Consider the following 27,958-nt stretch of genomic DNA (forward strand, 5'->3'; position numbering starts at 1 on the left):
ATAACACTATGAATTTTTCCTTTTTTTTTAATTGAAAGAAGAAAATCAACAGAAAATGTCTTAAATAATGAAGTTTGACTCATGTCATATAATTCTGTCTCCTTTTAAAAAAAATAATTTGTTGTTAAGATTTGATTACTGTCAGCCTATATGTTGTACAGTTTGGTTTTCCTCATATTAGTCAGTTTTTAGCCTGGATCTTTGTGCAATAGTCTGAATGCGGACAACATCCTTAACAGAAACAGATCACGCACAGAGTTAGGTGTCTATATTTTATACATACAAAACAGAAGAAACTGAAATATTATGCTGACTTTGGTAAAGAAATCACTGCAATGCAGAAGAGTATCTTTATTTACAGACTAATAAAAATATTAAATTCAGCTTAACTAGATATAATACATTTGTTGCAAAATGTTACATCTGCAGGCATGAGAGCAATCAAGGATGTAAGGATGTTTGAACAGCTACAATAAATAACATCTGAATGTTGTTCGACATAACTGTGGATTAACACACATTGAGATAGATACAAACCCTCTCCACTGCCATAAATACACTTCTACCAAGGAAATACTACATACAGTATTTGATCAGAGTTAAACTTATTGCCATTAAGCACTTTTCTTAACTTACACACTCTTAGTAAACACTGGGCCCAGACACCAACAAATACTCTCCACCTTTATGTTAAAACACAATTGTCCGCAGAAAGTTTCTTTTCAACAAGCAAAGAATTATCTACTCAAAAGAATCGCACAGTTCTCTCTTTAGAATTTTATTTTTGAAGTAAAAATATATATACACACAAGTAAACTATTTTACACTTCAAAAAATAAAAATGAAGTCTGAGTACTGACTTTCCTTGGAAATTCTTCCAAGTCAAATTCTTTCACCGTCTGGGAATCAGCAGATCTGAGTCTTCCAGTTACTGACAAAAGCGGAAAATATACATTTGTCTACTGAATCTGAAAATCTCAACTTGCGAAACTTTTCTCAGCTTAAACATTAGTCTCCAACCATCTCCGTATGACTGCAATAAATCAGTATGTTAAATCAGCTGGTAAGAAGTATGGACTATAGCCATACTGTAGTGTCTGAGCAAAATCCTCCATTCAGGACTTCCTAAACAAAGATTAAAAAACTGTGGAGAAGAAATATGGTGATAATTTACTGCCACCTGATTTTTTATTCTTCTGGTCATTTTTCCTCAGCAAATGTTCCTTCTATTGATCTCATATATTGGCTAAAAATAGACGAGATAACAGCAGAGAAAGAGTCCAGCAGCTTCCAGAGTATGCAGAAAGAGCATAGCATCATGAGAAACTGGTGGACAAGGAATGTCAGGAAAATAACTCCAGTAACATTCTCCCCCTTCTGGTTGAAACTGGTCAAAAGTGATGATGGGATGTGCCAAGAAGTAAGGGAGAACTAATAAATTTAAAATCCAATCCTTCTCCCAGATACAGGGAAACCGTACAGGCAAATTTATTATTTTCAAAGGTTACTAGACAAGCCCTTGTTTCTTACAACTGCAGCAGAGTTTCATATAGCGATGATTTTCAAAGACGACAAGATTCTAACTTGGCTTTGAACTGTTCTCTCTGACAGACAGGATATAGAGTGCCCCGAGACGCAGACAGCTTCAGAGTGCACCTTACTTGAGTAACTGTAAGAAAAACAGAAATCTAGATGCAAAATTACAGCAGTGGATTTATCTACTAATATGTAGCCAATGTGTTCTAAAATTCATGAAGCTTCAGAAAAAGAAACATGCCTGGGGACCTGTTTCTTCTTCACACAGCTCTATTTTTAAATACTAGTTTCTGTTTGGTGATAATGTTTTAACTTAGACTATTTTTAAAATCTTCAACAGTACGCCATATGACAAGGACTATTACAAAAAATGAAACAAATAATGTAATCCCATTGAGTGAATGGAACTCATGCACACACACACAAAAAACAATCATGTAAATAGCAGAGTTAAGGGATTTATAAATAGCAAAATCTTTGAATAAAGTATATACATTTTTAGGATTTTTCTATAAACATATATATATAGTGCTCCTAGGAGAAACAAGTAACTGCGTTCTACATCACAATTTTGAACATTAGATTAATTGATATTACTCTAAAGGCCTTTGAGTTTTTCTTATGTAAGTACATCCTATACAGTAACACTTGCAAAGCTGCCATTTCACATTAGTTCCACTCTCAAAGTACAAAATCTCATCTTTTCACATTACTGTTCAATAGCCTGCAGAGCAGTGAACAGGAAAGCAGGCGATGCATGCTGAAATAATAAATGCTATTACAATATGGAATTTGCATATGGAGTATTGCACTTCACCAAAAGATCTACAAATACAATGAGAGAAACTGGCCAAGAAACCATCCATGACATTTCCATTTGCAACCATGCCTTGGGCCTTTAGATGTACACCAATTAAAAGCTACGTTAAGATAAATTGCTTTTAAGAAAAGGAGTAACATTTTGTTTCAACAATAAGACTTTTTTTTCAACAATAAGACAATTACAGGTTAACAGGACTGTCATATCATAACAGATAAGGCCAGACACCATATGATTCTGAGTACCTCCTAGGAAGCACTGTGCACTCAACTCTCACGTCTTTAAAGATTATGTTAATGTGAAATGAGTTTGTTCAGTACCCATCAAAAGCACTCAGCATTTCATAAGGTCAAGCCAATGATGACCAATTCAAAATATATAAAACCATTCCACACTAGTAGTAACCATATCCATTCAAAAATGGATGCTAAATTGATGATGCTCAGAAAAAAAAATACCAAAAGGGCACACATAATTGTGAATATTTTTTAAAACTAATTTTGCTTTTAAAACCCCATAATACTCTGTTTAAATACTTCTGGAGTAAGTTTCAAATGCAGAAACAATTGGCAGTGAATTGATTAAAACAATACTGCCAAAAGTCTCAATCACAAAATGATCATGGGCTGAAAGATCAAGATTAACAAGTACTCAGTTGCCCCCTTTGGGTTTTGTTGGTCTTTTCTCAAATAAAAGCTCTGTTTTTTGCCATTTTGAGAAAAATGTTGTCATTTTTTAAAGTTGCAGTTAAAAAATCCCAAGTAGAAAACTCAGGGATGTAGTAGCACAATTTATTCTCCACCCCACCCCACCCCCAAGACAAAGCTTTTTTCACACCAAACCGAACATCAGCTGTTCCTTTAAAGCATCAAAGGGACAAAATGAAGGTCACCACGCTGTATACTACTTCCCTTGGGATGTTTGAATGTTACCAAGCTGAACATATTAAGATTACCNTTTTTTTTTTTTTTTAGAAATCCCATGCTTTGGTGCTTATTATTAAAAGAAAATTCATTTCACATGCCATGTGCTAGGTAACGATTGCGTGTCACGCAAAAGACAGTTTTCCACATTTAGAATTGCTCACAACGAAGTCCTGAGGTAACTGCCTTTTTTCTAGGCAACAATAATACAGTTCCCTTTGACTTTTAAACATCCTTTTACAACCTACACTAGTATATGCAACTTGGAGCAGTCAAAAATGATTATCAGTTGTTCCCAAAAATGGGATCTGTCCAGTTGATTTTTTTTTCTTTTTTTTATGATAAAGGCTCAGCAGAACGGGCTAATTTGGGTGCAGTGTCTTCTAACGGAGCTTCAACCGAATTCCCCAGGTCTCCATTTTCATGTCCATCAATACTTGGTTTCTTATCAAACACTGCAAATTAAAAATAAATTTTATTTAAGGAAGAGAAGCAATCTTGGGAATCACAGATCAGTGAGCCTTACTTCAGAAACTGGAAAGCTTACTGAAAAGATTACTAAAATAAGAGCTAAAAGGCTTTTAGAAGAATACAACAGGAAAACAGGAACTGTTTCTACACTTCTCTGATCTAAAAAAATATATATTTGAAGAAGTCAACAAAATAATGGATTAATGGGAATCAACTAATCCTAGACCATAATCAGAAAAAAGGTGAGAATAAATTTGACTTTCAACTTGGAAAAGAAGCTAAAGAACACAAAAGTTAATTGAGTTGTATCTAAGTAAACCAGGCCAATGAGTGAGGGACCCACCAAAAGAGCTGACAGCCTAGTAGTAGGTTAATTGAATTAACAGAAGATTAATTTTAAAATGAATATAAAAACAGCGTATTCTAGAAATTGGTTTGCATATTGAGAATTCAGAATTAAAGTGCATGTAACACTTTTTAGAAAGCTTACCTTGTGATGGCTTGACATCCACATTTCCTTCTTTCCTATTAGAACTTGAATTTGCACCTTCTTCCAATTCATCAAGATACAAACGATAACGGTGTCCACTCTCATCCTCATATTCTACATTTTCATCATCTGAATCTACTTCTGGAGCAACATATACTACTTCAAACTCAATTTCGCCTCTCTAAAATGCAATCAAAATTACAAATTTACCTACTGCACAACTACATAATAGGATTACTGTGTTGAGCTAGCCTACTAAAACAAGTACAACTTGACCGTTGAGTAAAATGAATATTTTAAATATGCACCTGAATTAAGTTTTTATCGATTAAAGAAATGCAGCTCTATTGCTATGATTTACCAAAGTAAACTACCTAAATTTCTTAGTTGTGTGCTAGTAAGTTTAAAACAGTAACTTCTAATAAGTAAGTTTTCTGATAAATTAAGTGCATCTATTAATTATCTGAAAACAAGAAACAATGCAGCAAGAAAATTCTAGACCACAGAGCAACATTGTTTGGCTGGAGACGATCACTCATAAAAAAATAAAACAGACATCACTAAATAATTATTTCTGTGGGGACAACATAACAACAAGACCTCCATTAGCCTTATTGAAGGATCATTAGCCAATATGTGGATCTAACTGAACCAGTACTGACCCAGCCCTTTCTCCTTAGACTTCAAGACATAACAAGATTAAGCATAGGTGATATAGCTTCAGGAATCATTGTATCTTAGCTTAGCATAATTACTGCGCTTGACAAAACATCAATATCCTAGGTAATTCCACAGGTAGAATAAAGGAAGCATCTAAATGTGCCCACAGATAAAAGTGTAACTCACTTGTTGGGAAAGAATAGTTACAGCTTCTTTATGTTTGGCATCCCTTAGATTCACTCCATTTACTGCCAGAATAGCATCACCAACATGCAGTCCTCCACATCGATCAGCAGGTTGTCCAGGATGGATTTCAGAGATCAGTATTGGAACACCATGCTCCTTCCCACCCTACAAAAATAAGTATGTTTTGACTGAGCTGTCCATTAGCATAACATCAACATTTTAGTACTTGCTCTTTAAAGCACTTATTTCAGCTTTTAGTGCAGAAAATTAGAAAGCCTTCTTTAGATAAGAAGAATGCATGAGATGCTTCCCTTAATTCTTCTCCCCCCAAAAGAAAAGTGGACATATTTCACATATATACTCAAAGAGCAGTAGGAGACAATTCTGAATATAACAAGTATCAAAATCACACATAAGCTGATGAGACAGCATCAAAACCTCATATAATAAAAATAATAAAAAGCATATCAGATAACATTAATTTGCAAGAAGCAATATTCATATTTGGAATAAAAGTGTAACAGTTAAAATTTTCAAATTTTGGTGTAAAAAGTTAAAACAGCCCTTTTATATACATATATAAATAAATATATATATTTATATTTTTACTTATAAAGGTGTGAGATAACAATATTTTTAAAAGCTATTCTACAACCACAAGAGCTAAGCTTTGAAAGTTAGTTCTCCGTCTGTTTCTGCTCCTCTAAAGACTTAAGACAGCTAGAATTCCCCACTGGCTAATTTGCTAAAGGGTCTAAAGCCTAAATCTATTTCTTAATACTTATTTAGTCTTTCTGAAATCATTAGTTTTACATAAATCAGCAGTTAACTATTTCCTATTCTATCAACATGAGTTGTATTCTTGATAGCGACTGATTTGCATAACGCAGCCCTATGCTTTTTCATAAATGCTAACAACAGATTCACTGTTCCTCATATTTTACAAAAGTCCAAACACAAATTTATGATCGTTTCTTCTGTATCATGGAAAATAAATGCAAGTATTTACTGTGATTGAGATTCCTAGTCCTTCATGGTCGTCTTTAACTAGCAGAACTTTTCTGATTGGACCAACACCTTGACTCTTCTTTAAAGCATCTGGATCCTAGTTTGATGAACAAAAATAAAGCATAAATATAAGTGTGTGAACCAAGAAGTGCTGTATTTCTGTGTTTTCTTTTTTTAATTGTAGAAAGGCAGTGTATCAGCAACAGAGTTTTAGAGTAGCTCCAAGCCGGACAAACTTAGAATTCTCCTTCAGAAGAGAGGCTATGAAATAAGAAAAAGAAATTCACTGTGTGTTCCTGACCAGAATAATTATTTCAATTATTTCAACATCGAATGACGCACAACACAGAACTTAAAAAAAGGAAATCAGCCACATATTAAAAATATAAAGGGACTACAAGAAGGAATGCTGATCTCTGCTGAAAATTATATGACATATTATAATTTAAAACTAATCAAAAGATAAAAGAAGATGCAATAAAGTCCCAAGGAAGGGGTTGCTTGCTTGACTTTATTTTTATTATGATAAAAACAAAACAACCCAAAAGCCATTCAAATCAAATCTAACGAAAAGACCAAGTAAATAAAGGTATTTATTTTGCTTTTGTTAAGCTTCTGTTGCCATTCTACATACCCTCACAACTGCACATACACATATTCACCCACCAATACTTCATATGTAATTACCAACATGAGCAGTAATCTGACCAACTAAAGTATTCAGAACAGGTCAAAGTAATCCGCTTTCTGGAAAGTCTGTCTCTATGCACTGAACCCTAGGCTGATAAACAGTTCATGTGCCAAGGTAGGTAAGGTGAGTTCTACCGTGGCCACCACAGTGAAATGCCTTTTAAAGGTTTTATTTTAAGAAGCACCTTCCAAGGGAAAAAAATTCAACTACTTTACAGAGTGTCAAGTGAAGCACTTTGCGCTTTTTTTAATTCAATAATAATTGTCAGCTCAACTCAATCCTACAATGTTATTCTTCATGGCTTTTTTCTAAAATTTGCCCCACATTCTGAAATGTAGGTAACAAAAAATATGCTGCTAAATCCATATGTATACACATGCATATCAGAGATTCAATTTTAAAAAGAACTGAGTGTTCCTAGGTAAGTAAATGGAATTGTAGCATCTCTCGTGGCCATTATGGAGACATACTGCTCAGGAGGAAACTGTCCTTTAACATATAGAAGAATGATTTATTTAAAAGTGACATATAAAAGAACACAATATTGAAGTGAGAGAAAACAGGAAAATGAAGAACTAACTCAGCTATTTCCCATAAATCCTGGAAATTACTGAGGAATGGTTCGCCATTTCAGCTTACATGTCCTGGTGGCGCTTGCATTGGTCGTTTTAGATCATTCCGACCCCGACAGGCTCTAATAACAGTTTTGTGACGGTGAAGGTGTATTTCTGCCTCAAGTTGATTCCAGAGCTTGTCATGAGCAGGTCCCTTCATATCGCGGCCCAGTAACTGAATCTGCTGCACCCTACACAATGACAAAAAGTAAGTAAGTAACATGCTATATCACAACTGAAAATAAAGGCACTGTACTACTCATATCTACATCTGGCTACAACACACAGTCATGCATCAACTAGTGCAAGTGCAATAACTGTGCACGGAATTGCAACAGTGCTGAGCCTGTTAAACAAACATGTATGTGCATATATAGACTCTTCCTAAAAGCTTAAGGACTTGTAGATTCATCTAACTTGCAATATCCAGAAAAGCTTAAAGCACATGACTGTACTTTGTAAAGTGAGGGATTTCAGGTTTCTTCCTTTTGCTGTATTAACAGCAAATACAAGATTTTTATTTATCTATATGCCTTCCTACTTACTCTTAACTTTAGATGTGCCTCAGGAGCTCCAGAGGGAAAAAAACACAAGGCTGGGAAAAATGGCCATTTTATGACTGTGTGACAGAATACATGTCAGACAAAATACATATGAACTTGCAAGAACGAGGAGAAGTAAATGGTTGGGCTCCCCCATGACCAAAGGGACAAACCCTGTTCTCAGAAGCCTTAAGGGACTATCTTGTTTATCACAAAATGAAACCATAACAGAGGCACGCTTTAACATAAGAGAATAATTATTGTAAAATTTTTATAAGAGGAAATTCAAATCTAGCTCTAATAGCAGCAAGGGTCTCAGACCCATGGTAAAGGAAAGGAAATCAAATTGCTAACCCAACAAAAACATATTTAGTAGTGTTTATGGCAAGACAAAAACTAACTATTTCTGAATTGCTGCATGAACACCTCTAGCAAATTAATGGACCATGGGATGGCTAATACAACAACATAGAGGTTAAGACAGCTGCAGAACAAGGCCAAAGTGACAGGTTATGTTCAGTCAGATTTGGAACTGCAGCAGCAGGGACAATGAACCTGCCTGGAGAAACTGAGGCAGTACAGAAAGCCATCGTCCATGGCATTCTGAGGAGATAAAAAGACTACTCAGAGTGTGGGACCTGCCAGACAGGATCAATGCTGCAGACCACGGCTTCTGAGAATTAAYTGTTGTGGAGGCAACCATCATCTCCAACCCACCTCAACACATAGGCAGCCTGACCTGGCCCCATGCTGTCAGTGTTAGTGCAAGGCCTCATGCCTTGCAGACCTTAGTGGGTTGGGTGAGCTCAGGAATCTGAGAGTGCTTATCATAACTTTGGCACTGTGCTGCTAATACTGACCATGATTGTATGCTGCTAAGTTTATTTTAGTTATTCACTGCCAATTATCACAGGTAATCATGTCATAGTTATATTGTAGTCATATGCTGCCAAATTTAAACAAGCATACCTGACATCCCTGTTTCTGCTATTGCCATGCCTGAGTTATCATAGTTATATGTTATAGTCTAGAAGTTATTAGAGACCATGACATATATACTGCAGATAGTCAGAGTTTCTCTTCTTATCAGATCATACCTCTGCACACTTTTCCTCCCTGCTAACAATTTTAAAAGCTAAGGACACAAAGGATTAGAAAACAAACCACAAATAACTCATTCTTAAAAATGCAGTAATGAAGACTTTGTAACAGGATTATTTATGGAGAACTTGTCTTTTAAAATTTCTAAAGATAACTAACAGAATGTGTGACTGGCTTCATTCTGGTCACTCTCTTAGATTAAGCCCTAAGAAGACAATAGTGCAACACCTATCAACATGGTCAGTCCAAAGCCTAGGAAAAAAGAAAAGTTAACAGATGCTACTAGGAGATGCTTGCTGCAGTTATAAAAAGGAGTGAACAAGAAAAAGTTTGGTTTATAATCAATAATAGGACAAAAAAAAAAATCTGCTTATATCTAACTCTTCCAAGGTGTAACTTGTATATATATTGTTGATATTTCCATGGTGTCAAGAAATGCTTGGATCAGGACAGATTGTATTATACACTAGGCAGTACAAAAGAACCCCTTTATCAACAAAAAAAGAGAAAGAATCCATGCTAGGTACACAAATTGACTCTACACACCTTCCAGCTAGTTCCTTATCTAAGTACTTGGCTGCCAATCTCGCTCCATAAACCTCTGCCTGAAGCACAGCTATGTGTCGACGAAGTGCTTCATTTTCCTTCCTCAGCAACTTCACCTCAGCTTCCAGTTGAGCTTCTTTCACTTTCTCTTTCTTGTTAGCTTCAAGTTCTCTCTCCTTTACAAAAAAAGGAGAGAAAAAAAATTGTTGAAGAGTTTTCACTAAAGTTATTAATGGAAGAGCATTTACTGTTTCTGCACACCAGCATGAAATAACTCTCCTGACTATAGGAGATGCAGTATCACAATGCAAAAATTATAGTTCCTTTATGATAAAGGCATCTTATAATGAGCCACAGGACTCTCAAAATTCAAATTACATACTTCCTCTAGAATAATTACATTAAATTTTTTTTCTTCCTCTTCCTTCCACCCCCCCCCCCAAATAATTTGGAAGGAGATTTTCTAGAAGACTTAAGTGCCCAATCTCACTAAAAGTCAATGGGAGCTAGGCATTTAACTCCATAAATTTAGCTTTTGAAAGTCTTACCTATAAACAAAACTAAACCCAAAGTCTTCTAGAGCAAAGATCCTATAATATCTGATTACGCTTTAAAATTAAAGTGATTAAAATCAGAATGCATTACCACACACTAAGAAATATTTTGATGTTCAAATACTTCGTATGAGACCAAAGGTACAGTTTGTTTTTTCAAAACATAAAAAGACATGGTCGTCAAGAATATGACAGACAGACAAAGGCAACTAATTATTTGAAAGAAACTGGTAGCCACACCTTTTAATTTTGAAGATTATTGGAGTTTGATTTTCAATAGTAGTAATATGGGGCATATTCTTCCACATGTACATATCTAGACTGACCCACAAGTATCAGCCTCAGGACATGCCCTTTCAGAAAGGTGTCAGAAGCAACTGCTTTCACATGCGATATACTGTATCTGCCTGTACCAGCGCACTTAGACTGGCTCAGTGAAAAATCAGCTGCTTGCTCCTCCATTACTATTCCTCCCCTGTGTTAAACTAAGGTATTTCAACAAATACACTTTGGAGGAATTTACAGTTCATGAGAAGTTGCCCAAATAAAACTAGACATCTGTCACTGAAATGTGAATTAATAGCACATAAAAGTTTAATGACATTAAGGAAAGGAGATGCAACCTTCATAAATCAGATGAAGCAAACACACCCATCCTTATGAAATGATATCACTCATAGATTCTGCGTTTTGGAGCTGGGGGCTGGAGGGAAAATATCCAAAACATTCAAAAACTATTACTTGTAAAAGTCAAATATGTTTTCTAGTTGACAAAAATCCTTCATAGACAACCATCTTACTTAATGCTCAAGCCTTGCACTAAACAGCAGCCAAAGTACATCATCTCAGTACAGGTATTCTTAATAGAGCAGAGCTTACTCCTTCTGAACAGACACTCACAGGAAGAAAAGATGCTATGATCCCCCACTGCCAAAAGAGCCTAGTGTTTAGAGCACCCATCCAGCGAAGCGGGGGACGTGGGTTCTAGGTTTGTTTCATTCCTAAAGGATTCAAACAGTCCTGAAAATACCAGACTTCAGACTAGTCTGACTTTGACCGGGGACAAACTCTTTAACTTGTTGAAATGATATCACTGCGAAAAAGAAGTGGAGTTATTTGGTACTGGGGGATGGAAGGAAGGAAGAAGGAAGTCAGCTACCGCAGCCAGAGGTCTGCACTCCGCTCCGGGGAGAGGAGGCCTTGCATTCGACACTGTGCTCCCAACATTATTTTCATTCTTCTTATGACCCCTTAGCACAAAATGCATATATTGCAGGGAAAGACACTAATGGTAGTGCTTCTTCCTGTCACATGTAAGAGGCAAAATTTAAGTAGCTCAGATATCATCCTTACTTTTTCCTGTGTTCAAATGAGACATTCATACAACAACAGAGAAAAGATTATTTTAAAGATAGCAGAGTAGCTATAAAACCATAAAATACTTTGAGGTGATCAATATTCTTTTTAAATTATTTAAAAATGATTTTTAATATGATCAGATGTCAAGGAAGTGTTCTGCAAGTCTGTATGTCTTTAAAACAATTATTTTCCTGCAAACAATCAAGGAAGCAAAGGGTTTCTACTCTGTGGTCCAGCCAGGAACATTTCCAAGTTAGACTCCAAAGACCACAAAAATAAAGTCAGAGATTCTACACATGAGGATACCTACCCYGACAAACTAAAGAGAAATTAGTGCAAAACAGCTTCATTAAAAAACAAAACAAAACAAAAAAACCCACACACCACACTAAGAAAGCTATCCTCCTTCATTGCTTTTCTCATGAAAAAGAAATTATGGAAATACAAGTTACTCCCATAGTGGTCAATCCTAGACGGACAGAAAATCTACAGTACATTATCTTTTCCAATACCCAAAGCACTAGAGTTAATGGAACTAATAAGCACACTATTCTGCAAAATCTGCTTTTGAGAAGAGCATGTTTGATTACTTGTATCTTTTGTATATGGTTTAATATCACTTTTACAGAGTAGGGGGAAAAAACACAGCAAATCAGGAAAACAGTAAAGGCATAGGATCTATTACTGTTCCCTTTGAATAATGGGAAATAGCCATAAAAAAATTAAGCTCCCCATAATGTGCTTTTGAAAACATTTAGAGTACCTAAAGAGTACTGGTACCAATTACACTATTAGACAAATAAAATCAGGAGGTGCTACTGAAGAAGCAACAGGACAGAAACAAAATTCTATAGAATTGGCAAGACAAATCTGTTATCAAATTGTAAATATACTTATTCACTTATCCAAACCTGGACATAAAACCATTAATATGGCTGGTATTATCACATTCGAGAAATTAAGCAAGGTTGATCCTACCTTCCCAAGAGAAGTATTTTCACAATACACAGGTAGGTATTTGTAGATATTTGCCAGCAAAACAATTCTGAACTTGACGGACTTTAGTATCTCCCTTATCTCTTAAATATTTTTATCAGATTAGATGAATGGAGTGTATTAAACAGTTGCACATAGTGGCCAAGAATTGCCTAGCATATTGCTCAGGAGGAGTGGCACTAAGATTGCTTGAAATCACTGCCATTTCACTTCCTGCAATTTTCATATGGACCCAGCTGCAGACCAGGTTTGATCCCATAAGCACATTAGAAAACCTGGCACACAAAGCCATTTTGGTTCTGTCCTTTGGGCTGGGGCTTGTCCTGACAGCAAGACAATTTTTTCAACAAAACCCCTTTTGAACTTCAAGACACACTCATAAGCCAAGAGTTTGGGCTAATTTACATTTTAAAAAATAGAAGTTTCTAAAATTATACCAAGTCTCACTACTGTAATGATGGATGGGGCTGTTCTAATTCACATCTGCCAGCAGCCAGAGGGCAATTACAAAAATTCAGGAGTGCCGAAACACTGGACTGCCTCTGCCAAATACTTGAGCTGTTAGAAGGGTCAGAGTTCAGACATAAAGTTAGTTTTACAGCAGCTGGGGAGTTCATATACAGGTACAGAGTTCCTGTAACATTTGCGTTAGCTATATACAGACTGCTACGACTGCATCAAGTTGCTCTAAATATTATAGGTCCATTGGTTGTTTAAGTATTCTCTTTTAGAACATCTTTTACTTGACCAGAATTTAATCAGATATATAAAGGTACACTATTCAGACTCAACACTCCATTTTCTTTCTCACTGGATATTTTTGTGCTTTAGTTACTGAATAAAAATTCATAAAATAGAACTTTATAATGTCTTTGCACATAAATTATTAGGAGTTACCAGTTTTCTACTCAGAAACAAAGCTTCAGAAATACATGAGTTCCTTGACGTATCTGAAATACAACTTGAGAGAAGAATTACAACCTCCCCCAGAAAACTGATTTGCTGAAGTGATCTAGGATATTTGCTTAGGCAACCAAATGTCACATAGCACACTTTACACAAGGAAAAGTTGACAAAAAAGATATAAAGTATGATATATAAAATATTTCATATTGCACTGCTAGATGTGTACATTATTTATGTTTTATAAATTGTAAAACAGATTAAAATTTTGTTGAGGTGTAGCAAGAACAATCTTTCAGAATGTCAAGTTGTCAGTAATAAACAAATAAAGACTTATGAAAGAGACCACTAAAACCAGTAAAACAGAACAACAAACAAACAAAAAAATTTTTTCACACAGTATCTTGTCAACTTACAAGAAGACTGAACAAGACAGATCTGTTTTGCCAGTTTCTAAGGCCAACATATATAAGTCGCTGCACAAAACAAAGCACTGTTTTAAACATAAATAAAGGCAATCAGAATACTTACCATTTCTTCCACAGAAAGGACAGACTTAAGACAGAAGAGAGTTTCATAATTAGAGAAACAGGCAATGGGAACTTTAAGAAAAAGCAATAACATGAATTCTGAAAGAAATGTACCAGCTGATTTTGTATGTCATTACTGGGGATTAAAAAATAAGCACAATACTGTAATCGTACTTAGTGGCAATTTTGGTATTATGCAGTGGAAATTATTATCAGAAATTTTAACCTTATTGTAGCACTGAAAACAGTATTTTCCCCTAAAAATACAAGGAATCACTATAAAGAATAGCAGGATAACATGAAAAGTATTGTAATATTTTAATGAGAAGAAAAGCTCCTCTTTCAAACAAAAGACTGCAGATTTACTTCTTAGCTCTTCTGAACTTAAAACAGGGGGTTTAACTGATGGATAAATAACATATGCAGCAGTTTTTTGAAAGGATCATAAAAATATAGTTTATAATATAATATTTGCTACACAGAAAATTGATTTTTCTTTTCAGAAAGGATAACAGGATATGTATTACAACAGAGACATGAAGGATGGAGAAAGGTAGCCAAAAAGATATATGAACTGCAAAACAGGAGAAAATTTCAACTAGGCAACTTTATATTCTTACAAAGTCACATTATCGTGCCTGGACTAACCAATATACCACTCCTGAAAAGGGATTCAAACTAAACTACATGATGCTATCAATTGCTTAGTAACCTGAAACATTTAAAAAATGTCTCAGTTTACCACTGTGCACAATTTCACAATTCACAAAGTATACATTTAAATTAAGAGTCTACATGTAACAGAAAAGTGGTTGTAATTAAAAAAGAAGCAGGAAGTTAACTAGTATAGAACATCATTTCCCCATCACAATTTCTGTTGATACTATCTCTCTTTGTCCTCAGAGAATTTCTGACTGCCAGAAGGTCAACACTGAAGTTTTTATTTACTTAAAGCTCAGACTTCCTAGGTTTGATTGTCATTTAAGCAGTTTCAGTTTTCCTTGCTTAAGCTGTCCAGACCTTTATAGTTTTCTCTATTTAGAACAGCTTAAAGAGGAGTTTCTCTCCATTAAAACTATGGAATCCATAAAGGCAACGTAAAGCAAACTTAAAAGATAAGTCCTGAGGTTTATAAAAAAAGAAGCACTCTATGGAATTATGGTGAAAATGTCAGATTAGCCTTTTAATAAATTCAACTTCAACATAGACAAAATCCCAAACAATAGAAGAAAAATGTACTTCTTATTCTCAGCTGTGGGAAAAGACTCCTGTCACTAGCACAGAGATTTAATATATCTTTTAAAATTGCTTATAACAAAGTAGGAACATTAAAAATGAAAACATTGTAAGTATAACTCTCTGTGTCACTCAGAAGTTAAGTCTCACTAAGCTTATTAAAACTTAGGGACCTGAAACATTCCTAAATTTGGATAAAAATATTTACTTCATGTAAGTGTGCAAGCTAACACTTACAAAATACGTGGTGATATTTAACTGATATTTAGTTACAGATCCGCAAAAATTAATGATAGTTCTATAGAAACTTTATCAATCATTTCTTATTTGCTTAAGTTATAATTTGGAATAGAATAAATTATGTACAGATAATCCAGAATATGTCACTCCAATACTGAACATGCAAATATTTAGACCTAAGTACATATAAAACACTTTATGCCTACATAAATTATTATGTAATTATAAATAAGTTCAGTCCTGCATTAGATATTTTAAAAATATTTTAGATACCCATTCAATAAAACCAGTTCTAAATCCCAATTAATTTTGTTTTGTAGTATGTGTTCGGATATACAGTGCTTCTGAATATCATATATTTGACAGACATGCTCTAATTCAACTGTAGCTTTTGGATCTGAAATAGGAAGGATTCAGTTTAGTCTGTTAATCAGTGATCAGCACAGATAACCTTTAAGTTTTACAATCTATTATTGTTTCAGTGTGCATTAAGTAACGATGACCTAGCAGAGGCAACTAATCTAACGTTCCATGTATGCTGGGACTAGCTATTTGGAATAAATCTGCGAAGCAATTTTAAAAAACAGTCAGACACCTAGACTTTGAGTTATGCCCACAGTCAGAAGCCACAACCTCTACAGAATTACTTTACTTTTCTATTTAAAAATGTCTCGGTGTTAGAGCATGAAATTGGGTTGTGTCTAGTAACGAGGTAGTTTTTCATACTCTGGTTATCAGTCAATTACAATTACTTGCACAGATATTTATATATTGGCTACCGTTAACTGCTGGTGGTTTTGTGAAATTTGCAAGTTCTTCAGAACCGCTCCACTAAATTATCACTGGTCTGCCATGTTCCTTTCTGATAGTCCACTGAATGTAGGAAGGGACAGGATAGTGGACGGATAGCAGATGTATCTGCAGCATTCTGAATGAGAAAGCCGGACAACAGAGAGAGGACTGTGACACCATCTACCCTCTCTGTGTATGGCAAAAAAATCCCATTCTTGCGCCTATCAGAGTATTGCTACATAAAAAAAAGACATCACTTTAGGCTTTTTTATGATACTTTACATTTTGTTGTATTTTTATATTAGAAGCTATTGTCTTTTTTAACTTCAGTCTCTGTAAAAAAATTCTAAACCATCAAAATATTTTTTTATTTTACTTCAACAAATTTAAATTTACTAAGAAAACAGTATATGTAAAAATAGCATCTTACATTCTTAATTCATTATTCTGATGTTACTTAGATTATTTTAACCGTTGCTAACAACCAACTGTAAATGTTATTTAAAAAGAAAAAGCTAATTCTCTCCAACCTTCTTAAAGTTAAAATTTGCAGTCAGTCTATTTGCATCTTCCAAGGAAGAACTTCAGCAAGGAAAGGAAGTATAACATAATCCTCCATTCAATCCCCCCATACTCACCAGTTTTGCCTTAATAGTCCCAGAATCAACACTCTGACCAGTTTTGGCATGCAGCTGAAGCTGAACGGCGTGGAGTTGCAAAAGCTGATCATGCACTTCCTTTTCCAGTACTGCTTTTTCTGCCTGAGTTTCTGTCAGTTCAGACTTCAGATCAACTAACTGTGCCTGGAAGACATAACCCATCATAGTAATCAGAGCAGTGATTAAAATGGGGTCATCAGACCTATGATACATAGATACATTTGCTGCTGGTACATATGTGCTACACACAGTGTTAATAGAGGTAAGAGTACACTCTGGCACAAGTTCGTCTGTAGCCCTGCTTAAAGGCGGTATCATTAACAGGCCTTTCTCCTCCCTAACTGCTACCACATTTGTTCATCCACAAACACAGTGTCAAACAATCATACCGCTGAAAATAACAGTAGCCAGGTTTTTCTGATGCAGGCAACAGGGTTTTTCTGATGCTGATGTCCAYGCTGAAATAGGGTAACTGCATTTAACCTACAACAGGATTTACAACCATAGCAACGTAAATTCAATTTAAAACTTAAATATGATGAAATCTTTTTTTTTTTTTGAAAAAATTCACTACAATTATTAATGCAATGCTGAAATAAAATAAGCCAATTTACAAGTGGTCTATTATCATCAGCTTAACTGCAACAGTCAATGAACCGGGCAAACCAGAAGCCATGAATTAAAATGCCACTGAAAATGTGCCTGTAGAAAACCACAGATAGTCGTTAACTCTAAAAATTGGTTATGAAACATTTCACATACAGTTTACATGCAGCATTTCTATCTGGAATAACAGAACAATTCCAAACATACTTACCAGGCTACTACTTATCCTTAATTTCAAGTGGCATTTTATAAGATAAACTACACTTATACAAGCTTTGAAACTAGTATTTATCCAAGGAAACACAGAAGATCTCAGGGGAAAGGAATTTTAATCACACTTTTTTTTTTTTGGTAAACTCCCAGATTTTTTTTTTTGCTTCAAAGCAAGTTAAAGGCAAAAAGGAGAAGTCACTGATTCTTCAAAAAAAGTCTCTCACATGAAAGCAGTGTATTTTAGATATTTTAATAACATTATACAAATGTATTTTCACACTGAATATCAAATTGCAAGCCAACACTCAACCATTTAATTAAGTAAATCACTGCTTTAAGAGATAAAGTAAAAAAAAACAGGAAGGATTTGACCATCAGTGGGGAGTACTTATTGGGTCTAACTTTAGGTAACTAATTTAGATGGACAGCTTGCTTAAGCTTCCAGCATAATTATCACACATAAGTAGGCTCTTGCAGAGGTGATCCAGAGCACCTAAATTAGAGTGCAATCGGATGAGACAGGTCAAGCCAATGTCCAGCTTACTGCTGCCAAGAAGAAGGATCTCCCTTATCTCCCCCAGCTTTCCCCCCCTCACCAAATGCCTCAGGAACCAGGATGGGAAAAATCCCTGTCAAGGAGCTCAGCTGACTTCAGACCCTACTCCCAGACTCCCAGAACTCAGAGCAGAATCGCCCATCTCTCTCCATCCACTTTGATGGAGCCTGGACGGAGAAGCCTGGCATTTCATTTGTGCCCAAGATGGGGCTGCACACACTTCCTCTTTCTGACTTCTGGAGTGACAAGAAAACTTGAATAACCTGCAAGCTCTCACAGAACGCTAAAGCGGAAATCACCTTCTACAGTGAACTAGTATTTAAAATACTATGAAGCCATATCACTTCAGTGAAATGGGCTACTTACAAAACTATACTGTTCTCCCTAATAACTAGCCATTGCTGAAGTCTCTCAGCTATGGATATTCTACCCTCAAACACAAACACACACCTGAACTAAGGTAGCTAAAAGATACCATCAGCATAAAAGGCAATGATATAGGATAGAGCAGATGACTAAAACCTTAATAATGACGGCAGAGTTTGACCCATTCACAATTTTACATGGGCAGACTATAATGATATTGGTTCTACTAAAAAAAACAAAAACAAAAAAACCCAAACAAGCAAACAAAAACACCATTCACTGATATCCTCTTCCTTTCAAAAGGGTGCTAACAGTTAATATAGTAAGTTTTGTAACTTATTATACACACATACATTTTAATTCAAAATGCCTGGGTAAGCAGAAGGTAGCAGAACAGAAAAGTTGCACCCATCTAACGTTGTCCAGCCACACCTTGTAAATTTGACATAAAAGGAACAAACCAGTGTTCAGGCATCACAATAACATTTGTTTCTCTGTGCAAACTGTAAAGTGGTGAGAATGATAGCTATCAGTTTTGCAACATGAGTGATGCTCCAAAGGGGTCAAAATGAGACTGTCAAACTCACAGTAAAAAACAATATTCTGTATAAGACCTAATATTTAAAATCATATTGTGCTGTTTTAATAAGACCAAAAAGAGAAAGTTTGTGCATCACAAAAATGCACATGCATCTGTGTGCGCAACACGGAAATAATCTATTTACATATTATAAAAGGTTATAAATCCATCCCAGAAACAGATGTAGACAAGAGTCACACCCAAAAGGAAGTGCTGGTATCAAACCTTGTGATCTACTTCTGTGAAGGCTGATTATAAATCTTTACATTATTTCATAGAAGTTCCACCTTTTGCAGCCTGGCCAGCTTATCTAATTCTCCAGACCAATGTAATACAACTAGCATGGATATCAACTTCTAATACTGTAAGATATTTTAAATACGACAAGTAATGACAGCCCTTTATATTACTCTTCCTAGCAATGTTCTTTATCTACAATTCCTCAATTCTGCTACAAGAAAATCATATGAAAAGCCCACTAGAAAATTAACAGCTCCACATGCAGTTTTGGAAGATATTCAGTAGAAAATGGGGGGGAGGAGGGGGTCAGTGGACAGAAGGATGAGCACGACCAGGAACTATCAATACGCTCATTCATTCTGCAAGCACCACTTGCTGCACCAGGCAGGGCTTCTACGGAAAGCGACGGTGCCAGATCATGCAATTATAGTGTTTCAATTTGCATGAACGTAACAAAGATAAACAAAGGTTACATAGGCAACTGTACCAATCTTTTAATTGGCAGATTTTGGGGAAGTAATCTATAACAAGACTGTCAAAAGGAGAGAGGCCATATCATATTGTGAAGGTCACCTGGGACTGCTCTACAGTTTGTCAAGAAATCAGCTGGGAGCAGGAGCAATGAACACTCACCACAGGAGAAAGTTTACCTTCATGGTCAGATTTTAGAAAGAGCCACCAAACAGCAAATGGTAGAACAGAAATTTTCACAGGGAACAAAAAGGGGCTGGGCTTGAGGTGAGTTTTTATATTTAGTTTCATTACATCCTTTAAGTAACTTCCTGGTTCAATCAATCCAGCAGAATAAATATATGTAAGCCTTTCAGCCAACTAAAACTATAGAAAAGGAACAAAAATTAAGACTTTATAATAATAATACCACATCATGCAAAGGCAGAAAACGCAATTCTGAGTCCCATGGACACTGAAGAAGAGGGCAAATAGAAGAGTTATCTTACTGTCAACAAAGTTTCTGAACTTGAAGGAATTGCCCATGTCCATGGGCAGGAAATAAAAGGTCATTTATCTTATTCCACTAGAGCACTAATATTTTTTTATTTAAAACAGCATACAACTGGGCAGACTAGCAATTATCATGGAGCAGTTAACTGACTGCAAGGTAACACCTTGGTCTCTCTCTGCTAACTCATTTGTGAGTCCATACCTTAGGCAACACACAGTTAGTAACAGGGATTCACACTGGAGCATGGCTAGCAAAAGTATGATTTAATCATGAAAACATACATCTAGCCCTACAGCAGACAGATGGAGAGAGAGATGGAGAATCTAGCAGACTGGACACAAGACCCACAGGTATTTGCACAACTCCTTTCCTTTTCATTCTGACAGGTGTTAGCAAAGTCAGTGACTTCTGAGGTATTTTCAGCTCTGTCTCTGACTCACTGAAGTCTTGGATACTCTGCTCAGACCAAGATCCATAACTGGAATTAGGTGCCAGTGGTAATGGGAAGTGCCTCAGTCTGGGCGTTAGAGTACAGCCGAAAGCTTACTGAAGTCAATCAGAAAATCCCCAAGGGGGTTCTTTATTACAACAGGTCAGACCACTTATTTCAATGCTCCGCTTTTTCTTCATAACTCTTATCTATGGACAATGATCACTAAAACTTTCTGAAGTGTTCTGAGACCCATATATGTTTCGGTTCAATAGTGGCACCTAACTGAAAATACTGAGCAGTTATATAAATGAGTCAGTCTGGGAAAGCCTAAGAAAAAAGAACAGCATTCCTGACAGAATCACTTTTTTCTCCGAAGTAGCTTATCAAGCATGTTCTCCAATTTCTGAATAAATATATTTATATTTTTATTAATTTCTTTGTATTTACTGCTCCAATTATAATCCATTAAACTTTCATTTCAACTGTTTACACTATTAATTACACAAACTTTACTCATTGCTTTCCTACCTCTTTCCTCCTCACTGTTCTGAGGAAAAATAAACAAACCTTGATCTGTTTGGGGAGAAGGAGGAAGAGTAAGTCTACAAGTTGTTTCTTTTTTTCTTTTCTTCAAAGTACCAGTAAACAAATTCTATTTCAGAAAGCTGCTGCCTTAGATCACCACCACATTGGCCTATAATCAAGCTACCTTTAATCTCTAATAGAAAAGTCTACAATCTGAGTAAATTGCAGATCTTGGTCAAATTAATCAAAAAATGGAATGGAATATTCATCTTCCAAACAACTCAAAACACACGGATGATAACAGACAAATAGCTCCCAAAGGCTAACTAAATATTTACTCAATTTTTGATATATTATGCCATTTACCAGATGTTTTGTATTTCATAGAGATTTTACACCTATGTAGATTAAAACCAAATTTCATTTGAAATAGCCCAATAATTTTAAAATTACTCTTTTTTTCCTTAGAGGACAACAGACAAAAAGTCATGGCAGTAAACAACAGACAAATAATTACTCTGCAGAGCACTCAAAAATATTATTGCAAAAATTAAAAAGTTTCTGTAGACAAAACAGGCCAGACAAAAAGCGTTTCCCTTTCRGAATCAACAATTCTTATTTCCTGTTCAAGCAGTTATGAGGTATCAAAGAGTAATGTTCATATAAATGATTTTACAATAAAAATGCATTTTAAGGTGTCAATATAAAATCAGTTCAGTTTAATTGCTGGGATTGATTATATTTACAGTCATGTAGCTTTTGAAATCTTTTTAATTAAGAGAGAGAAGGTTTAGAGCCTTAGGAAAAAAAGTAAATATCACTGGGATCTCTTTGGACTATTTTATAACATATTTAATCATCTCTTCATAGGTGGTCCCACCTCTCAGAAAAAAAACTTCAGAATTACTCACCCATCCACCTGTACATTTTTCATAGAAAGGTGAGTGTTAAAACAGTTAACCAAAAATCATATATTTATAGTAGCTCAGATCTGTACTCAAGGATCCTATGCTAAGTGTTGTACATATACAGAATAAAAAAATGGACCTTGCCCTGGACAATTTACAATCTAAATATAAGAAGTAAAAGATGAATAAACATAACATGAAAGAGAAGGACAAGTATGGAGGTTATTTGTGTAGTAGGAAGTAGACAGATGGCATGCTAAAACCACGAGTTAACCATTTTTTCATAATCAATGCTGCAAAGGATAGCTTGAATGAGGAATTAGAAGGTGGCAATAACACGGCCTCTTAGACCCAAAACATCAGAGGAAGCACACACAGGATTACAAGGTTTTAGAGAGCCCAATGATGGCAACTAACATACTGTGCTGACAGGAAGCAATCAGCTTCTCAGTACTGAAAGCAAGGGAAAACAGTGGTTGGAGGCAACCAGGGAGGTGGCATTGTCAGAAAAATGAATGACAACTTTTGGCTTTGGGAGTAGCTTTTTCATTTTCTGAGTTATCATCCCAACAATTTCTGCAGTATGAACAAGAATTGTATTTGGGTTAACAGATACAAAAGAATATCTAAGACTTATCTATTGCCCAGACAGGAGGACCCAAAATAGGACCGAGTTGAAAACGAAAGCCAGGTTATAGGCCTGAATTCCCTGTCTATCAAAGTGAAATCAGTGCTTTTTGAAGCACGTAACAATATGCTTTTCAGTATCTCAATTCAGTGTCTCTAAATGCCAGCAGCCAGGAGTTTAAGAAGCATCAGAAACAAGCAGACTAGCAATAAAAGCCACAAAAACTGTTAAGATTGCATAGTTTTTACCTTGGTTTCCTAATGAAGGCAGTCCTGTGCAATCATTTTGTCTGTATGTCTACATTTCTCCTGGTTTTACCCATCTTCCCTGCTGCTTTGAGTTGAATATTGTTTTCCAGGTTCAACCAAATTTGTCTGTGGGTAAAGGTGTGTATGATTAAAGTTCCTGCAACATGCAAGTTTTGGCCAAAACAGCAGCTCAGCAGAAAAGAGAGGCCTATTAATGACCTCACTGAGGGAAAAGTGGGAAGAGACAGATCTTAGGTAGTTTGTTTAATCCACCCCCAAAAAAGAGGTAACAGCCAGATGGCTAAGCAGCGTATGTGCAGTTCTGAGCTAGTAACTGTGCTGCTGACTCTTGTCCAGTCAGCAAACCAAAAATGCATGTAGATGAAGAGGCACAAGGACATTGTGGTGTGGAAACTCAGAATCCATGGGAAAGAACTGGCAATGCCTAAATCAGAAGGTGTTAGTGACTCAGAAGGGTGGTGGACATTTGCATTATGACAAAAACATTTCCAGTAAATCAGCAGGAAAACACATTCATTAATTCCATTGATTCTGTTATTAAGAAAACACTAACTACGTACATTTTATAATAGCTAATAATATGACAGAGGTTCCCATCAGCTTTAGCTGTTATATGAATAAGTTACTTGCAGAAGAACTCAGCATATAGGAACGTATTCCTATAAACCTGCTAACTGATTCTAAGTTCATCAAGGACATAAAACTACATAGGTGATTAACTTCTTAAACATACACTTAAATGTTTTCCTAAACTCTAGCATTCACATTGGCTTAAGCCAACTTAATCCACTGGCTTAAGTCAAGACACACAGAGTGCTCCACTGGACATTCCCTTCTAGTTTGTTCATTTAAAATTGCAGAATCAAATTGGCAGTCGCAGTGCCAGAGTTAAGGTCAAGTTCAGCTTTCACTGAAAGTAGAGGCACATCAACCTATTTCTTTTACTTCTACAAAACTGCCTTATACAGAACTTTCATGTTTTGAAATGAACATTTAAATGATGTTGTACTTAGCATCATATATTTTTTTCATACCAAATGATATTTGAAAGGGTAAAACAGGTCTTACTAACTTCCTCTAAGTTAAAATCTGAAATTTCACACACTGACTACCAGCCTGCATCTGCTGATTTATGATGCTTTCAGAGAGGGAGAACTACAAAAATTTCCTTTAAAATGGTTGTCATCTCCTTTTGGTCTAACAGCCTGAGGCCCCTACTGTCCTCCATCAAGATATACTCCCTCATTTGTTCAATGTGTTGTACTCCATGCAAGTGAAATCAAGCTGACATTAGAAAAGATGGTGGCCTCTAGCATCCAATGTGTTTTTTCCTCTTTAATAGCCTACTTAATTTAACTCTATCCTACTGTGACCAGTAGGAAAAATATGAAAACAAGTCCTCCTTCTCTTCAGTTTAATTAAATGCTGCAAATGTTATTATCACAGTAGTATGATTGCAACCTTTTGTCACTCTAAAGCACAAGCAAATGTATCTGTGTACATTCATTGTGCAACTGCATACCTTCAGGTTCCTTCCAAAAAACCCTAACTCTCAATACATCATTTTACCTAGACCCTTTCTTTCTCTAGCAGTAGGTATTACCAGCCATGCCAAAACATTTTTTTGTACCGAACTCCTAAAAGGGGGAGTTTCTGTCAACAACCAAACCACTAAACTGAGCCTCTTAAGAGCAATTATATCAATCAGAGAATGCGTATTAAGCTGATAAAGAAAAGCAAGGTCTGAACAGCTTTTCTCTTTTCCTGTTGGTAATGCTATAATATGACCAAACAGTTCTACTAAAAATAAAGAAACAGAACTCACAATCAACAGGATGGTATTCATAATTTTTTATTATTACTTTGATTTTCCTTTGGGAAATAATATCACCCACTCAATAAGGCAATGGCATGCAAAAGTAACTGCAGCAATAAAGTCTTAGCTTCTAACAGTCACTGACATACTGAAGTCAAAGTATTATCTTCATCCAAGTAAAAGGCATATTTCCGAAGACAGATTTAATGTATTGACTTGAATAAATGTTTGTACTTAAGTAAACTTTGGCTCATGACACTTTATGAACATAATGAAAACTTTAATATGAAGTGCACAAGCACCATAAAATTACAATTGTGAGCTATTAAGAAATGACTGTAATTTTAAATACTGTATGAGATACAACACTTTCCATTTTAAAAAACAGTAAATCCACTGATCATATCTTAAATTCCAGTATTAATCCTGGTGAGTTCTTTGAAAATTGTGACTGTATCCTTCACTCTGGACACAGAGGCTTTTGATTAGACATCTGTGCATGTAAAAAGACAAGACACTCATTCTCAACAGAGCAGTTCTTTTACAGATTTTAAATGGCAGTTTTCATTTCAAGTTTATGGGTCTAATAATGATGAGGTCCTAAAATTAACAGCTTTCAAGGCAATACTGTAACCTTCTACATGTCTATTTAAATGATAAAAACTCCTGTACATGTATCAGGCCTAATACAAGTATCAGTAATAAAACTATTTCACAAAATAAAAGGTTTTTGCCTCACTTCTGAAGTGCTCCCTCCAGATTCTCAGTACCATTTTTTTTTTATCAAACTGAATTATTTCTCACACTTAGACACATACACTAACAATGCTATCGAAACTTCTAACAGTGCTCCTTTGCTCTTCAACTCATTCACAATCGAGGCACAGATGTTCAGTTATTAGCTGCCTAACCCCTGACAATTTTAATTAGATACCAAAATATCTTTCAGGACCTGAGTTTTGTTTTTTTCTTTCAAAATATTTAAGCTTGAAACAACTTTTCAAATAACTATTTGCCATGCATCACTCATTCTCTTAAAATAATCTGAAAACTCATCTATTTTACAAGTCTGTGCAAAACGCCCACCATGCCCATGTAATACACAATAAATACTGATCGCCCACTATAAACTCATAAATCTTAATTTACTACRCCTATACAATTAAGCTCACAGTAGAGCTTGATAGTATACATACAAATCCAGTACTAAAAATGTGTATGACAACCTAGCAACACAAACACAAAGAATACTGCAAACATCACTACAGTAAGTGTCTGGTGAAATAAAGACTACAATGAACAAAGCTCTTTGTCTAATGGGGTCTTTATTCTACTCTGAAATATCTTGATTCTCAGCTAAACTCTATGAATATTTTGCACAACAATGCCTTCATACCAGGAAGGAACCAAAACAAAACCAAGGCCATTTTACTTACTTTACTTCCTTCKGCAAAGTACTGCAGAAGTGCAGGTTACAGTTTGAAGACTCTTAAATTCCTTTATTATAATCTATATAATACGGAGGATTAAAAGAACTTAAGTCTGTGGTTTACTTGTCTACTGAAGCTCTTAAAAAGGACATATCTTCATGGTTTCCGAGAATTTTTTCCCCTTGCTCCTATATATTCCAAATTTCCTAGAACAAACAGTAAAACCCTAAAAAGCACAGCCTACAAGAGATACTGAAGAAACTGGGGTTTTAGCCCAGAGAAAAAACGAAGTGAAGGAAGACATAACAACAATCTTCTAATATGTAACAGAAAGATGGGCAGTTATCATCCATATCTGTCAGGAACAAGATAAATGACAACATCTACTAAAACAAAGGAGATTCAGGTTGGACTGTAGCTGTAAAAGGCCATTCTGGCAGCCAGTGACACCATATTTCCCCAGAATCTCCACAGCTCTCCAGCTCCTGTGCAAGTAACAGGACCTGCAGTCCCTCCTCCCGAGCAGCATCAGCACCAGCCAGCGTGGCTCCAGCAGATGCTTCTCCCTTCCTACTCTTATTGAAGTTCTGCATTAGACACGAGGAAAACTTTCTGACAGTAGGGATAGTTAGGCATTATTCTCTTCACAGAAGGTGCAATGTCCACGATTAATTTTATGAGACCAAGTTAGGCAGAGAGCTACCTGATCTGCCTTGGAGCATGGAGGAACAACAGGACCTCCTAAAGTCCATCCCCAAATCATTTTTCAGTTTCATTTACTTGCAGGTTGGAATAACATTCTCATTTTGACCACCGACTATAAGCTTTAGGTATCTTGACAATAAGTCTTTCCCTTTTTCAAAAGACTTACTGAATTCACCAGGGACCTGATGCAAATGTAAAACCAGCCAAAGACATCTGTTGCTCAAGAGAAAAAGGCTGCTGCTGCTTTCAACATCAAAGAGACCTCTCTTTTGGCATGCACCATGCTATAACAATCAAACCCAGCGGATCGGCACGGCCAGGCCCGACTCCTGCGGGACAGCGCGGAGCCTCCCAAAGCTCAGCGCGAGGTTAGCCCTCCCCAGCTGCCGCTGCCTGGCACCCGGCGGCCACGAGGCACTTAGGGGCTCTCGCGGCCGCTCGCACCGCCTCACACGCACGCAGGACGCCCCTCGCCGCCGCTCGCCATCCGCCCCAACGCCTCGGTGCAGGGCGCCCTGGGCACGAGGCACTGCCGCGGCACAAGGCCGCCCCCCCCCCCCCCCCCCCACACACCAGCTGCCCCCGGAGGGCCTCCCCCCCACACACCTCCAGCTTGTGGTTGATCTGGGACACGGTCTGCGCCTTGTGGCAGAGCTGGGCGAAGCAGGAGCTGAGGCTGGTCATTTTCTGCCGCCCCTCGTAGGTGATGTCGGCCTGGTCGGGGTCGATCTCGCCCAGCAGCAGGTCCACATCCACGAAGGCCTTGTCGAACTCCTTCTCCAGCACCTCCAGCCAGCGGAACATGGACACGCCGCCGCCCGGCGGCGAGGCCGCGCCGGCCGCGCCCCCGCCGCAGGCCCCG

General features: G+C 36.5%; 1 protein-coding gene across 1 annotated transcript; it reads right to left on the reverse strand.

Annotated features, from left to right (window-relative positions):
- Positions 1-3,313: 3,313 nt before the first annotated feature.
- Positions 3,314-27,951, reverse strand: GOPC (golgi associated PDZ and coiled-coil motif containing; the record flags this gene model as incomplete). The annotated part of the gene is made up of 9 exons (XM_026065947.1): positions 3,314-3,734; positions 4,241-4,421; positions 5,087-5,251; positions 6,096-6,191; positions 7,425-7,590; positions 9,589-9,764; positions 13,932-13,955; positions 16,837-17,001; positions 27,703-27,951. Coding segments are annotated over 9 exons (1,341 nt in total), but the record flags the coding sequence as incomplete, so codon positions are not given.
- Between the last annotated feature and the right edge of the window lie 7 nt (positions 27,952-27,958).

The sequence above is a fragment of the Apteryx rowi genome, unplaced genomic scaffold (assembly GCF_003343035.1).
Source record: "Apteryx rowi isolate R43461 unplaced genomic scaffold, aptRow1 scaffold_235, whole genome shotgun sequence".
Lineage (NCBI taxonomy): Eukaryota > Metazoa > Chordata > Aves > Apterygiformes > Apterygidae > Apteryx > Apteryx rowi.